Source organism: Neodiprion fabricii, chromosome 1, assembly GCF_021155785.1.
Source record: "Neodiprion fabricii isolate iyNeoFabr1 chromosome 1, iyNeoFabr1.1, whole genome shotgun sequence".
Taxonomy (NCBI): Eukaryota; Metazoa; Arthropoda; class Insecta; order Hymenoptera; family Diprionidae; genus Neodiprion; species Neodiprion fabricii.
In genome coordinates, this window is record NC_060239.1 from 27,159,947 (window position 1) to 27,175,565 (window position 15,619).

General features: G+C 36.6%; 6 protein-coding genes across 22 annotated transcripts in view; 4 read left to right on the forward strand and 2 right to left on the reverse strand.

Annotated features, from left to right (window-relative positions):
• LOC124184742 (obscurin) overlaps window positions 1–711 on the forward strand; it is a 43,658-nt gene extending 42,947 nt beyond the window's left edge. For all 10 annotated transcript variants that reach the window (XM_046574840.1, XM_046574848.1, XM_046574790.1 and 7 more), the window contains one exon: window positions 37–711. In XM_046574840.1, the coding sequence (XP_046430796.1) occupies window positions 37–274 (238 nt within the window). In that variant the 3' untranslated portion in view covers window positions 275–711. The remainder of the gene's footprint in view (window positions 1–36) is intronic.
• LOC124184834 (NEDD8-conjugating enzyme UBE2F-like) lies at window positions 525–4,489 on the reverse strand. Of its 3 annotated transcripts, none has more exons than XM_046574963.1 (4): window positions 4,353–4,489; window positions 1,917–2,078; window positions 1,582–1,743; window positions 525–1,449 (listed from the first exon to the last, which is right to left on the reverse strand). In XM_046574963.1, exons 1-4 carry the CDS (start codon window positions 4,353–4,355, stop codon window positions 1,333–1,335), a joined length of 444 nt encoding a protein of 147 aa, XP_046430919.1. In that variant the 5' UTR covers window positions 4,356–4,489; the 3' UTR covers window positions 525–1,332. The 3 variants fall into 3 exon arrangements, with proteins under 3 accessions (XP_046430919.1, XP_046430913.1, XP_046430904.1); XM_046574957.1 differs by lacking the exon at window positions 4,353–4,489 and adding an exon at window positions 4,203–4,325; XM_046574948.1 differs by lacking the exon at window positions 4,353–4,489 and adding an exon at window positions 2,415–2,757.
• Window positions 2,821–4,111, forward strand: LOC124184819 (vacuolar protein-sorting-associated protein 25). 2 transcript variants are annotated; one of them, XM_046574935.1, is made up of 4 exons: window positions 2,821–2,971; window positions 3,375–3,520; window positions 3,649–3,867; window positions 3,950–4,111. In XM_046574935.1, exons 1-4 carry the CDS (start codon window positions 2,922–2,924, stop codon window positions 4,060–4,062), a joined length of 528 nt encoding a protein of 175 aa, XP_046430891.1. In that variant the 5' UTR covers window positions 2,821–2,921; the 3' UTR covers window positions 4,063–4,111. The 2 variants fall into 2 exon arrangements, with proteins under 2 accessions (XP_046430891.1, XP_046430882.1); XM_046574926.1 differs by lacking the exon at window positions 2,821–2,971 and adding an exon at window positions 3,009–3,133.
• LOC124184790 (guanylate kinase-like) lies at window positions 4,413–9,103 on the forward strand. 4 transcript variants are annotated; one of them, XM_046574900.1, is made up of 6 exons: window positions 4,420–4,543; window positions 5,581–5,643; window positions 5,971–6,238; window positions 6,350–6,573; window positions 6,865–6,975; window positions 8,773–9,103. In XM_046574900.1, the coding sequence occupies exons 2-6, from the start codon at window positions 5,607–5,609 to the stop codon at window positions 8,841–8,843; spliced, it is 711 nt and encodes a 236-aa protein (XP_046430856.1). In that variant the 5' UTR covers window positions 4,420–4,543; window positions 5,581–5,606; the 3' UTR covers window positions 8,844–9,103. The 4 variants fall into 4 exon arrangements, with proteins under 4 accessions (XP_046430864.1, XP_046430856.1, XP_046430871.1 ...); XM_046574908.1 differs by lacking the exon at window positions 5,581–5,643 and having other exon boundaries at window positions 4,413–4,543; XM_046574915.1 differs by lacking the exons at window positions 4,420–4,543; window positions 5,581–5,643 and adding an exon at window positions 4,771–4,953 and having other exon boundaries at window positions 7,368–9,103.
• Window positions 8,260–12,239, reverse strand: LOC124184784. The gene is made up of 3 exons (XM_046574880.1): window positions 12,132–12,239; window positions 11,565–11,604; window positions 8,260–11,462 (listed from the first exon to the last, which is right to left on the reverse strand). Exons 1-3 carry the CDS (start codon window positions 12,178–12,180, stop codon window positions 10,535–10,537), a joined length of 1,017 nt encoding a protein of 338 aa, XP_046430836.1. The 5' UTR covers window positions 12,181–12,239; the 3' UTR covers window positions 8,260–10,534.
• LOC124184849 (glycine-rich cell wall structural protein 1.8-like) lies at window positions 12,218–14,959 on the forward strand. Of its 2 annotated transcripts, XR_006871268.1 has the most exons (4): window positions 12,218–12,940; window positions 13,011–13,431; window positions 14,148–14,673; window positions 14,760–14,959. XR_006871268.1 is itself a non-coding variant. In XM_046574976.1 (3 exons), exons 2-3 carry the CDS (start codon window positions 14,335–14,337, stop codon window positions 14,771–14,773), a joined length of 363 nt encoding a protein of 120 aa, XP_046430932.1. In that variant the 5' UTR covers window positions 13,640–13,983; window positions 14,148–14,334; the 3' UTR covers window positions 14,774–14,959. The 2 variants fall into 2 exon arrangements, 1 of the variants encoding a protein (XP_046430932.1); XM_046574976.1 differs by lacking the exons at window positions 12,218–12,940; window positions 13,011–13,431 and adding an exon at window positions 13,640–13,983 and having other exon boundaries at window positions 14,750–14,959.
• Window positions 14,960–15,619: the final 660 nt, after the last annotated feature.

Here is a 15,619-nt window from a genome sequence, read left to right on the forward strand (position 1 = left end):
ATACAATCGCTAAATTGATTTGTTTATTATTTCCAGCAAACGACCAACTGCAGAAGAATGCCATGAGCACAGATGGTTACTGCCAACGGAGTTTATGATCAAGAAACGAGAGAGGGCAGTATTCCTTGGTAACCGACTGAAGGAGTACAATGAAGAATATCATCAGGAAAAACTTAAATTAGCTTCGAAAAGTGACAACTTAGCATCGGCATTCGGCTCCACACGACAACTTATCAGATCGAACAGCATACAAGAAGAATTGCTTACCAACTAAAAATTAGAATAAGTCGCGATTTTCCAATTATGTATTGATTTATTTTACTGTTTATAATTTATTCAAGTCTAGTCAATCTCATAAAATGAAGGTTTCGGAGCCGATGTAAAGAGATCAATCAAAACGTTGTGATTTTCCTTGTTTTTTTGTTATTATTTATTTGTTATAACTTGTAATTATTATTAATATATAATCTTTCGTTTTATCCATCAGTTCAAGCAATGCGGAAATTATGATTTTTGTCTGGAACACTCCAGTTAATGTATAAGGCGTATTACTTACTAATAATAAGGGAAAAAAAAATAAAAATAAAAAATCATAAAACTCACGCTTAGCATATATAAATCAAGTCAAATTAATTTCAACTGTACAAACGCGACGTCTATGATAAGAAGATGAAATGAATCGTTTAAGCGTTAATAAAAAATTTTAGAATATGCAGGGCAAAAAATTATCATTGTAAAAGCTGAAATATAGTATCCAGTCATTAATTTATTAAATGACAAAAAGTGCGGAGGTAATTGACATTATTCAATGAGCTCGAACGTGATTTTAAATTACAAACAATGATGTAAAAAGTCTCAAAGCTGGGAATTAAATGACTTATCGCGACATTATTGACTAATATTTAGAAGTATTTTGCCTGATAGTAGTATCACTCCCTTACGCAAGCAATCTCAGAAGTTAACCGTGGGATAAAGCTGTTAATAGGTACAAAGTAAAATACAATTTCTTATCATTAAATATTTATTTACAATTGTTATCTCCCCATGTTACATTGCTTATTATTTCATCTGAAGATCAAATTTGTTATACATTTGTAAGGCCTTGCATTTCTTGTTTTGTCAGTATCAGAGGCCATACAATCGAAATATTTAAATAATTGTTAAAAAAATCTCATGTATGTTTAACATTTTTTTAATAGGATAAATCAAAAAACGGAAATCCTTCAAAAAATAAATACATTTGACATTACTAAAAATGTGACACAGTACAATAACCAACATGATGTATCAAAGATATATTTCATTGTGAATTAGTGATTGAGGAAATGGAAATCATCTCTTAGCATATTGTGTGACATATTCTTTTACTTTGTGCCTGAAAGACTCTTTATCAACTAAGAATAACTCTGCAGCTTCTCGGTTCAAAGGGTCATCAAAGTTTAACAAATCCTGAAACCAACAAGCTGTGTTGTGAAAAAACTGCTATCTTATGACGATACAATTCTAAGAGACACAACTTTCTACGATGTAATCGTATGAAACTAAAATAGAATGAAAACAATCAGTGCCAACATAACTTACCGTGAAAAGGGAATTCACTCCCCACACAACATCTTTAAGTTTACGAGTGGGTGCCCAACCTAATCCATCAATACTACTTTGTCTCAAAAGTGATAAGCACACATCACCATCTTCATTAATATTTGGATGCCATAGTTTTGTTTGGCACTTGACTTGTGGTGGCTGAAACAATGATTGGAGCAGATTTGACAAAAGCTTGTGAACAAATTGTGCATAAAAACTTTGAAAATATTGAGATTCTTTGTATTCTTAGAACAGTTATTATATTAGACTATCTTATCATTTTATAAAAGTAATTAAAAGTAATTAAAAGTAATTAAAAAACTACAACTCACAGCCATGTTATAGTCTTCTGTTACATAGATGGCAAAGTGAAAGCGACCTCCGACCCAGTAACCCTCATCGGGAACAATTACAAGGGTAAACTCATGCAATCGGTTTGGATCGTCAAACACAATTTGGCACGTACTTGGTAACGTTTGTTCCATTTCCTGAACCTGCAAAGTATGCAAACAATTTATGAATAGAATGGTACAAAAGGTTTTTCAAGGGCAGTGAGTTTATATTTGAAATAACATTAAATTGGCTATATTCGAAATATTTTATGCTGAAGGAGGACAAAGACATTGAATAGGTGCTAACTTTAGAAACTGTCTTTGTTCCAGGTTAACCGGCATAACGGAATGAATGAGCCTGATCCTGTTACACTATTTTATGAAAAAATTTTATTCCATGGAAATATAAAATAGCTCGCTACTAAGAAGTATGGGTAATTTCGAAGATTTTGAGCTTAGAATAGATAAAAATAACAACTGAGATGTAGACTCAGTTACCTCTCTAACTAGCAGCTTATCTCGTATCGAAACACGTTTGTTGGTATCCCTAGATTTTGAATTCGAAACATCGCTGTCTTTTTTCAGTTTTCCTCTGAGGGTGATCATGTTACATTAACAAGCCCTTCCGCATGAAAGGAGTGCACAAATAAGTTGAGAATTGGTCAAATTTAAGGTTAGGGATGTGACGCTTGCAACCGTTGAAACTTCGTAAATGCAGTTTGAAATTTCTGGGATTATCGTAGAAAGACAGACTCAGTTTCTGTAAATAATGTCGAAATTTAAATTACTTTTAAACAATGTTGAAAATCTGAAGGTTTGAACCTAGATGACAACTGCTTGAGCAGCAAACCCGCGTATCACCACACATTGAATTATTTATATCCTAGATGTCGCTACTCCGAAAAAAGCACTTGCTCACCGCCTGTCATAGCTGTCAGAATAAAAGTATCGTCATCTACTCGCCGTAGTATATTCTCGCAACAAATCACCCCGTATAGACAAATAATGGGAGAAATCGAGTGGCCCTGGCAATACAGTTTTCCTCCATTCTTCACGTTAGTATTTTCCCATATTCCGACAGTTCAACGGTTTTCTACAATGAACAATTGTCGGCTGCGCCTTACCTGATAATTTCGAATGACGGTTACTCATGGAGCTGTACTTACATACGTACTACGTACAAAGCAAGATATTTTTTTGCACGGGCAGGCGCTAACGTAAATAATCATCAGTTATTTCCAACCATCCGTTTGTTTTTTTATACTTTATATTTTATCTTGCAACAGTATTGTAACATTTTATATTATTATCTCGTAACATTTGTTCATCTTGCTAAGAGATTTCTATTTCATTCACCACTACTGAATTATTAACATGTTACGTTTTAAGTATCGCTCATTCTTAGTAGTGTCAATAACAGTAGAACTGAGGTTCACATATTTTCTAAATTTCTTTCAGACTCCAACCTCATGCGGAAACAAAGGAGAAGCAATTGAATGCATGGAAAAGTTTAATCTTAGAATATTACAGAACGACAAAACAAGCCGTCGTAGACATCAGAGAAATCGACTCCAGTCCTCTGTTCAACAACACTTCAATTAACAGTATCCTTGAACCAAATTCGATGGAAATGCATTGTGTAAATTAAGTGAAACAATGGGAATTCAGCTTTTCCACTTTTTTATTCGAGTGAACTGTACAAGACAATGTTTTCCTAAATTGACTGTCAAAGGAAAGCTGCCATCCGAAGTAGTTCTGATCATTCTAGAAGAACTATACAAATCGGGAAATGCAATACCCTTAGATAAATCTAAACAGAGATGGCTGGTGTATTGGCACACACTCGAAGAATGGGGTGAAATAATTTATAATTGGGCCCAAGAAAACGGTTTTGCTGGATCTGTCTGCACATTGTTTGAACTAACCCAAGGGGAGAACACAACAGACCAAGGCAAGTGCGAATGAATATATTCTCATGATAAAATTGACAAATTTTGCCCAGTCTCTACATCTCTACATTTCTTATTCTTCAGAATTCTACGGGCTGGATACAGATGTCCTGATAAGGAGCCTGAGGACTCTTGAAGCGTCGAAAAAGGCCGAGTTAATTATATTCGACGATAATCAAGGAGTGAAATTTTTCTAATTGTATTAACGTCGATGTTAACCTGTTAAATATATTATTTTTCAAAGTCCCGCCAGACACGTCCTTCGCGAATATATTATATATTAGGATTTTAAGTTAGGTTAGATTCCCCGTGTTCGTGCTCATGCGTAAAAGTATACCTTATTTACATTAGCCTTCAAGAACGGCGTCATTCGAGATTCAATCTCGGTATTTCCGTTTTGTTTATGGAATAAATACTAATAAAAGTATCGAGGTCAACTATAAGAGAAAAAGAATTTTTTTTTTTATCATAGAAACTTTTATTTTACCATTTATAATCACTGAAGTCGTGACAATTTCCTCACATGCGCGTTGCCTATTTGTCAAAGCATGCTCGTAAAATTGTGCGCCGGACGGCTCGTAATTGCGCGTGAATTTCGCCACGTTTTCAAGAACTCTACCGACGTATTTTAATAACGGAAAGTGCGTAGGTATCCGGTAATCCAAAGCGGCTTCAAAGGTGAGCAAATCAATGCTTGAAACATCACGTTGTGTTATAAATATCGCAAGAGAAGACCGGGGCGTAATAAGGCTCGATAAAATTACGCCACCACCTCTTCAACATGCGCTACAAAAGGCAGGCATTGACAATATTTATGCCGGTCCGCGGTAGGCTTTCGCATGTCGCACGGTTCTACGCATAGGCGACACGTTTCGCACGATGAAATCAATATTTCCAAGACCTTGGTCACGCTGCTGGAATCAGCTGTCCGAGTATGACCCTCTAATCTTTATCTCTTGCGTAAATCGTGGCGTCCGCGTTTCATGATTCGAACACTGAAAAAAATTGACGAATGTGTATACATGATTAAAACTTCTCTATGAATATCGTCGTTTCGATTGGCCCAGCTGTTAACCAGTTCATCAAAGGTCCTGTTCTATTGCAAATCACGTATAACAAATGCATTTCTTTTTCTTTTTTGTCATCAAAATGCGCACACATCATCATTTCACTCATCTGTCCTATATATATATATACTGCCTTAGTATTAATTATTATAACTGCCTTAACATTATGACCACATCTGTTTATCTCCTAATTATTTTTATTGCACACACCGATGTTTTACATTGTTCAATTAAATTCGAACAGCACAGTAACACAAGTAGCCTCGTAGATGATAATAATTATAGAACAGTTGAATGTAAATTTATAGAATTATTTTTGAAAATCACGTTACACTTCGCAATCACAGAAATTAAAAAAATTCAGTAACTGTTCCTTTTAGTTTTAGCAGTGCCCAAGATGAATTATTGCAATTTAAATAAGTAACATAAAACTGTTCTCTCAATGATAGAACAATCAATTTACTGTTAAGCTTGAGAAAATTCCATAATGGAAACATGAGATTATTATATTTTGCTGTTTATAATTGGCTGTCCAATGGGGATAAAGATCCAACAGAAATACTGACGATACGCTCAATGTCAACATGTTGAAATAGTCATGACGTTTTAAATTTAACCTGTTTTGCGTCGTCTCTGAATTTTTGTTAGAATATTGATGTCTTCACTTGGAGAATATGGTGGTGCTACATGGAGTTCGATTGGTAAAATTAGGTATTATGAAATTGTTTTACACGTTTTTTTGTAGCTTCCTTGTTTTCTTTTTCATCCCATAATTAAATTGATTGCACAGTTATTTGGATTGAGAATTATCTACGTAATATATTCTAATGTAAAATTGAATAGCGATTTGAAATATCAGCTCAAATGTTCACAGAGAGCTTTACCAATCGATCTTGAAAACAGTTGGAAGAAATGCTAATCTTTGTATATTGTAGTTTATAAATATGACAACTTCTATAAAATTCGTTATACAAATGACTTGCAATATTATGTTGTAATTTGCTTAATTTACACTTATTCAGATTTGTTATATTACAGGCTTTTGCACAATGGTTCAAAAAGGACTGCGGCCTTTAACTATCTGCGGACCTTCGGGTTCAGGGAAAAGTACATTGCTGAAACGTCTCTTGGAGGAATATCCTGACATATTTGGATTCTCCGTATCTCATACAACAAGAAGTCCTCGACCAGGCGAAGAGCCTGGCAAGCACTATCATTTCACCACCAAGGAACAAATGCAGCAAGATATTGATGACGGTAAATTTATTGAAAGCGCCATATTCAGCAACAACATATATGGAACTAGGTGAGATGTTTTGAACACTTTATAATACAAGCAAGCCACGTCTTTTTTCATGTTTTTGTTTGCTGATACCTAAGTTCTGTATGATACTGTAAAATAATTGTTTGTTCCTAGTAAACGTGCTGTTGAAGATGTTAGACGTGCAGGAAAGGTATGCGTTTTGGATATCGACACCCAGGGAGTGAAACAAATACGACAAACTTCGCTTGATCCACTCCTTGTCTTTGTCAAACCCCCATCAATTGAAGAATTGGAACGCAGATTGAGACAGCGTAACACAGAAACGGAAGAATCATTGCAGCGAAGGTTAATCATCGCCAAATCTGAAATGGAATTTGGTAATTATTGCTGATTTTTTTTTTTATCTAATTTCAGATTTTTTCAAAAAGTTCTTTGCATAGACTTCTATAATATCTTCTGTGTCCGAGTACTTCAATACAATACACATAAGAGCTAGTATAAAAAAGTTGAAAAGATCATTTTTCTATTGAAAATAAAATTTAATTAGTCTACATAACTTTCTACAACATATCAATTCATTTTGTTGGAATTATTTCTAATTGCTCCGAGAACCCAATCTCAGTAGAATAATATTTAAAATAAATCAAATAAAATTTGAACTTTCTCAGGTGCCCAGCCAGGCTACTTCCATTTAATTATTGAAAACGACAATGTCGAGAAGGCCTACGAACAACTGCGTGAATTCGTAATTGGCGAAATTAACAGTCAACGTCAAGCAGGTAAGAACCCAAATTACTTGACGAAAATATTACATTTTAATTCTATATAGTTATCGACGAATGATTATTGTGAAAGTTTCTTTGAAAAAATTATGACTACTTCGTTTTTTTGTATGTTGAGTAATGTAACTAATTTAAGAATTTGTCCCAATAATTTTCTAGCTCAATTCTATTTGACTTATTCTCGTGTGATGTATAACATATAACAATGGTGTACCAGTTATTAATTATTCGCTAACTGAAATTTCAAAGTTCAGTACGAGTAATGCAACAGAAAGAAGTTTTCGCTCTACTAAACTGCGTATATGCATACACCATAATTGTATTAAAAACTTCCTATATTAAATACAACGGTTGATAAGCTAACGAGCACAATTTTTTGAACCCCACAGAGGCCTAAGATGAAACATCCACAGGACAGGTGATATTTCGCCAGGCTTTCTTTGTGACAAAATTAATTTATCAACATTTTTTAGCTGCAATAATGGGTGAAAAAAATTAATTCCAAAGTGCACAAAATTTTCTGCCCCCTGTTGTACAGGTAACAACAGTTCGAACTTTTTTCACGCCTACCATAGTTATATTATTTACAAATATCACTTTTGATCCTCAAGGACATTATTTGACCCGTTCATTATTTCGAAATATTTAATTAGCAATTATTTATAACGATTACCCAAAAAAAGTGTAAAATACTTTTACTTGCTATGCCTAAGCCGTGTATTAATTCGAGCAATTAATTACGCGTGCAAAAATTGCTGGCATTCCAAAGCCAAGTACAAATTTATGAACTTGATTAGAAGTGGTAATTGTTGTCACCTCGTGGTGTTATTAGTGTAGAAGAAAATATTTGTTATCCGTTGTATTGTCAGATTACGAAACATCACAAACCGTTTTCATGACTTCTAACGTGTAACTTCAAGGATTAACATTACTAGACGAAACTAAAATTTGGTGTGTACTATCATCACTTATAGAATAGACAATCTAAGTGAATGATAAGCACATGTAACAAACGCTATTTGGATGTGATTTTATTGAAAATTGTCCGCAAATTAATAGGCCTCGCCTACAGGCAAGACTTGACGACGTTCTTTATTGTTATACCTATATTTATTGTTACCACAGTTTACACAGAAGGAGTCATTTTCACAACTTTTAAAAGTAAAGAAAGAATATACATATATTCTCTTTCATACATTTGTGATTGAAAATCACGAGATGTATACATAGAAAATTTATTTATTTATGGATATACATATTTTTACATTTTTGCAAAACTACAATTTCCGAGAATGTTACTATTCTGAAATGATTAGTATCACTTCTAGAAAATCGTACTAATAATTCATACAGCAATACATGAAGTGGTAGATCATCAAAGAACACTCATGTACAGAAGTCCGTGTCTGAGCCTGTGGGAGTGCTAAGCTAATATAACGTAACCATAGGTAATTGAATCTTGCGTCTATGTCTGCAATAATAGATGTACGTTAGCAAATAATCATGGTATTTCAAATCTAAAAAAGTTGTGTTCCATGTAGTAGCCATGGAATGTATGTACGTACTAGTATATAAAATTAACTTAGCTTCAGCAAAACAGGGCATAGATATTCAATTATGTAGCACAAGGTTTGATTGAATTACTTTGAAAGCGAAGTCTCATCAGTATTTCATTATTTAGGGATTGATAATTTTCGCAATAAGATTGAAAACAAAACAAAATTTATGTATTGTGATAAGTTGAAGTGAGAAATCAGGTAAATAATTGTATAAGTCACGTGGATCGTGACATAGGTGCTCTAGCGATGTATTTGCTGTCCATGAAGACTTCGGAAGGTGACGACTGCTCCATCAGAGAAACCTAGGAATCTATATTTGTTCCAAGTATTATGTTTGTGAAAAATAACTTTAATGCAAATTTACGAGTACGTACGTGTATGTCTATCAACACGTATTTCAAAGTGTAATAATTACAAAAATAATAGTAGCAAATAGTGGTTCTACACGTCATACGTGGTCAAGTATTCCCTTACTTTGGTTTCCTTCGATTTTAAAGATTGTAAAATCGCATATCTCTACTCATAGCTACGTTAAATAAATTCAAAAGTGGGATTGACACATCTGATGACAGCGTAACTATATTTCTGTTTTGATGTGTAAACCGTTTATTCTTAAAAATCGACTCGCTCTTTTTGAGATTCTCAGACCGTACTTATGTTGACAAAACGCAATGATTTGAAAACATTTTTAGATTAGCTCAGTGCAGTACAGTGTGTTTGGTGTTTACGGATTACGAGAAGTTTGGCCCTAATGAATATATTTTCCAGTATTCGAAACCTTAAGCATGAATCGGTATGCCTAAAAATAAATAAATAAGTAGCTAAAACATAGTGAGAAGTGAGTGATCGCACAGGTCATGGCTTCTATTTTCTCTATAGAATGAAAATTCCAATAACAATGTAAGCGTATGATCGTTTATTAACATTGACTTGTCGCAAAAGTGAATACATTTTGTACCCAAGAATATAATTCTTCTGTTTGAAGATGTACTATTTCATCTGATGAAATTAAAGATAAAACTAGACTTAGCAAACTGAGACTATTCACCAAAAGAAGTTGTGTTCCAATAGAGTAGGTAACTTGTAAAGTCATTGTGATTTACTCCTTCTAACTCGCATATTTTGAAAATGTGAAAAAGGAATCTCATAAGCAATTGCTGTCAAATCATTAAAAACTCACTCTTTCCATTACGCCTTCTGTTTGCATACACTTGTTATTTACCAATCCAGTTGAACTCGCGAAACTGCTCAATATTAACGTAAATTCCAACAGATACTAGTGACAAATTTTTAGATTCACTACTTATATATTTAATACGAATTAAAAAGGGAATAAAAATTTAAAAGCAATGACAATAATGCGGGCTGATCTATTTCATTCAAGATGTATTATTAAATGCTATAAATATGTGAAACATATTGAAACTTTCATTTTTCTACAAATTATTAATACCTCAGCCAACCGGTGATATCATGAATTTCAAACGAAAAAATGTTACAATTAGAAATGTCATCAAAATTTTTCGAAACAACTATGTATCAGTCATTCTGCGCGATACACATGTTCTATGTATTCTATATGTGTAGGAAAGTGATTTTGAGAAATATTTCGACGTGTGCATAACTCTTTATTAATTCATGTGTATAAATATCTAGTAATAGAAAGTCTTTATTGTTAGTGTATAAATAGAATAAAAATTAATAGTTGTTATATATTGTCATAGCAATGCCATCCTATTATACAAGATTAATAAAAGTTGATCTGTTCAAAAGGACCTGCGCATTCAGTGCTCGTACTTGACAATAACTCACACGTGCTACTTTCCCCGACCGGAGAGGAGGCAGACGAGTTCCTTGGAACTTGAAGGAAATGTAACTGGTTAGATAAGTATAAATATTTTAACACAGTTATGGTACACCGTCTGATTTTATTTGCACTTTTTATCAGTATTTGTTACTCGATTGCTTAAGTTTTCACGATTAACAGACATTATTGCCTACTGGTGCACGTAATTTCGTTTGGGCCGTTCTCCGTGGTGGTGCCGTATTTTGTGATGCGGTACTTGACTAACTTCTATGGAATCAATCTTGCCTTCTTGTTGCTTCAACTCTTTTTCATCCGCCCTTTTTATTTCATCTTGAATCAAATTATCGCCATAATTTCTTGGCCAATCATTGTCTTCGAATTCCGGTGTAATGTCGAGAACTGGTTTCAAAACATTCGTTTTTTCCGGCGTAGAAAACACATAGTTGATTATCTGCGGTCGTGGTTCAAAAATATTTTCCATCGGCAGTGGTTGAATTTGTTCTCGATCGTTTAGATCAGAGTCAACCCTCTGAGCATTGAATACTTTGTTTTCATTCGGATTCCTAAACGACTCCGTGAAGTCCGGTACTTTCTGTACCGGTCGCTCCCCAAAAATGAATTCATCATCAATCGGCACTATACGTTGAACCTCGTCTTCGATATCCATTTCATTTTGTTCGCCAATCGGAGACGCTTCCCGATCTCGGTTGATATAATTACGAGTTTGCTGAGACTCTCTGAACGAATAATCGTTGGCGATCGGGAATTCCAAATTCTTTCTTACCGGAAATCCGTTCACCGGCTGCCCACCAAGGAAATACTCTTCTACGCGTTGCTCGTCATTGTTCCTCTGTACGGTTTGAGGTCTAGTTCCGGAAAAGGCAGAAAAATGTGCAGAATTTGGCTGGTAATATTCATCGCGGTTTGGTGCCACCTCAGAGCGATACGGAAGTTCGTACGGGTCGGATGGTATCTGATAAGATATTTCGGGCACAATTGGGCGATCGAAATATCTCTTTTCTTGATACGTATTCGCCGGTTGACTTTCGACCTCTTGTTCCTCGGGGTAATAAGCTTCGTACAGTACCGGTCCTCGTTCCAAATCGTATCCCGCGTACCTGTTAAAAAAAAATTCACAAATATGTACCTGAATTCTGTGTATTGAATTCATACGTATTCTTTATCGTTAGGTTCTTGTAAAACGCTTCAACTTCGCTCACCTTGCTGCAGGTTTAGCACTCCACGGTATTCCTAGTGTACCTGAAAATAAGTTACGGATTTGTAAGGACGATGCCAAACATACTGTTCCGCAATAATTTGATCGCAGAATTCTGTGCGGATAAATATCTATGATATTCTTGACTAATCGAGTTCAAACTAAACTTCAAACTGATTTTGTCAGTTATGAACGCTTGGTCCAGTGATGGCAAAAAATATCTAGTGACTGAACGACGTAAATATAGATGACCAAAAAATCCGTACGCTTTGGATAGAAGCTACACATAAACTTTGCAACTCTTACAATCAGTCAGTGTCATACTGTATATAGTGTATACCGATACACAGTCAGATAAGCAGGTCGCGTGTTGATTCTTGAATAATACAAGCCAATTAGCTACATGAAATGCAAAGAAAGTGAAACAAAAAGTAATGTGATTCGTACCATATTCCACATGTTCACGTTTACAACTGTACAGATTTTAGTACCTTTAGCCGGTTGGTTAAGCAAGGCATAGCATAGCTGGCTTGATGTAATAAGTAGCTTACATCGTAATGGTGTTACCTACCTTGCATAATCAACAAAATTCCAAAATATAGTAGAGTTAAAACTGCCATGGCTGCGCCGACCGGATCCGACGTGCAACATACGGCTTAGAAATAACGACTGACGAGATACCACGAAGAGAAGTCGCGCAGCGCGTATTTTCAGACATTCCTAAAATAAACCCGCATTTCCTCCGCGACTAGCTTGGAAGCTTAATATTCTGAATCACAGCACAAAGATTTCGTGGTAGCGAATGACGATGCGTGATCCAAGGGGCCCCAGATCTGAGACATGCAAAACATTTGAAATATTTCGCACCACCTCGACGAAGGCTCGTATACTAAAATCAAAAAACAACTTTTTACTTATTCACATTTTTATTACCGAGCAACTTTCACAAATTGTATCTGTATTGTCTGTAAGACGTGCCCTGCAGTGATCATCACATATAGCTTATGATCCTCGGGCCATAGTATGTAGCGAAAACCTCAGCTTTTCAGTCTTCCAAAAGCTGACTGTATCACCTGAGATCAAAAAAACAGGATTCACAAACGTTCTCATACGTCGTGACAACGAGAAATTGTACAAATCTTTACCAAACTTCAAAGCAATGAGCTTTGCACGGTAACCGCCACCAGAGATATCGGCAGCACTCCGGCCTTGGTTTGTGAAAACAACCCGGTCGGCAGCAAGGACGTTGAGGGACGTAGTACTTGGGTCGTGGTTCCGGTTTCAGAGGAATGGTGACCGTGCAACCCCTACAAGAGTCGCAGAGTTACAAACGGATAAACCAGAGAAAATCAAGACGAAGATGATGGGAACTTGCCCATGGTGGGTTTGTTCTCGACTAGACGTTAATATCAAAACAGACCTCGTATTAATCGTCAAACAAAATTTATAGAAGCATTAAACCTGACCTGTGCCGGGCGGACTTTGCACTGCACCTTCGGAAATACAATTAATCCAGCCACGACGAGCGATGCCTTCCGATGATCACTCATTGTCAGAGTCGAACCGCTCATTTCAAGGGACTCGCTGCCACCCTGGCAGGACATTGCGGAGGACATGCTGGAGGACACGGCGGTGGACAGTAAGGAACGCATTTTGGAGGACAGGGTCCGCACGGCACCGGTGGTGTACAAATCGTGATTCGGCAAGGCGGGGGACAAGGACAACATGGTACGCACGGCGTGCAAGGTGGACAAGGTGGTGGGCAGCAAGGGTATACAGGACTATTCTGCTTGCAACCTGGGGAGGAAGGAGCTTGAGGCGGAGACGAGCCACCACAGCACGACATTTTCTTCAAATTTTTCGATCCCCTGGTATTTAACGATTTTTTTTTAATAACGTATTTTTAGTATTTAATTTTCGTTTTTATTTGCTACCACCGCGTGAGTTTTTTTTATTTCACGTATTAATTTCACGAAGGACTGTCAATTTTGGCGAGAACTGTTAAACGATCTCGTACCAAAAACGAAAAGTGAAAGGTATGGTGCTGCTCGGAATAACGGCAGGGATTAATCTGGATTTCTCATGATTTTTCATTTCTTTGTTTTTGTTTCCGAAGAACAAATAATCGAATTCTTGACAACGACTGTTGATCCAATTGAAAGCTTCTACCCGTGAAATCTCACAAGTTATTTAGAACCGTTGCAGAATGAATTCAATTTAAAAACAAAATAAACCTTCGAATTTTCGCTAAATATGATTTGTTTATTTTTTATTCTGAGTAGCTTTTATCACGTCAATATAAGAACTGAATCACTTTGACAATTTCACACGTGGATTACCTTAGAAAATACGTATGCCGTTTGCCCCTACGCTCCTGGTAGTAAAAGGAACTGAGGTAATACCGAAACGAAGATAAAGTAAACGTTGGTACAAATAATTAAAAAATAATTGTCTGTGTCAATTCGCAGTTCCTGAATCTACCGTCAACATATAGCACCAGATCACGCTTATCAAATCCTCTTTACCACATTTATTGTATGTATAGGCTCTGTTACAGATAAATTGGTATAATTTTACGTGATTACAGGAACAATCACTGCTGTTCGCTGGATTAAAATACAGACTTCTAAATTGATAAGGAGTTAGGCTTGCACCTACATTACACAGTACACTAAATAAGTGATCCAGGACACCTGATGACGGCAATGTAAAATATAACAACTCGTTGACCATGGACGATAAAATATTAGCATCGAGGTGGTGGGCAACAAGGCATGCACGGTAAACACGGTGGTGGGCATGGTGGAGGACAAGGCGGCGGACATGGCATACAGGGAACACACGAAGGGCAAGGCATACAACGAGGCGGCGGTGGACAGCAACTGATGCATGGTGGGCAAGGTGGAGGACTGCAGGGCGGTGGACAGGGTGGAGGGCAGCGAGGTGGCGGACAACATGGAGGCGGAGGGCATCGAGGTGGCGGACAACATGGAGGCGGAGGGCATCGAGGTGGTGGACAAGGTTGTGCTGGTGGTGGTGGGCAGGGTTGTGGACAACATGGTGTAGCAGGGCATGGAGGTGGACATGGTGGTCCGGCACATGTATTGCCACAGGTGAGTCGACAGTACGCCGCAAGAGCGTTTTCCCGAGCCTGATCGGCGCAGTAGAATTTCTTAAGTGCAACTTCAGCATCCCCTAGGTCCGTTAGTTTGAGGAGAGCTGCCCGACCTGGACCACAAACTGGGTAAAGCTTCGTCATGCACTCCGGTCGGCCCATGCAATCGTACATCATGCAACGATCCTGCAGTCCGTTACGCAGGATGCACTCACATCTGTACATTATTCCACCGCGAAGTTCGAAGCTCTTGCATGCCTTGATTGGGCTCTGTCGACGAAACGTTAATGGTTCAAAAAATGCTCGTATTTCGTACCGATCCTTTTTTTTAATATTTTTTTTTTTTTTTTTTTTACACATCCTTTTTTTCTACATCGAAAAGTTCGAAATCAACTCACACAGCATGGTGGATCGTCAGAGACTGGACAGACTGGACAACAAGTTGGTGGTGGACAGGGAGGCTCGTCCCACTCGCAAGGCTTTCTGTAAGGTAAAGCGATGGTTTGTTAAATTCGATGCAATTACGAATATAGGCATATAAACTGTTTTACTGCCGATGACTTACTTCTGATCCATAGAACTGACAAGACATTTCAGCTGGGCCAGAAGCTCTCGTCGTCGATTGCAATTCGGGTTCTTTCCGTCACACGGCATCTTGGAAGGATTTTTTTTTTTCAGTTCGAAATTTTACACTTTTTTTCGACTGGTTTGGAAATAGTTATTTTCTATTTCATTCAGTCATCTGATATTTCAGTTTTTTTTTATTCTTTGTGTATTTATTAAATTTTTTTTTTTCGTATGACGCATTACTTCTTTTACAATTTCATACTCTTACGGAGGACAGCTGATCTACCGAGAATTTAAACAGTGCAAAGATACATATTGAAAAAAAACCACAGTGCAGCCAAAATTTACTGAGAATTTAACGTTGCTATTATCATAGA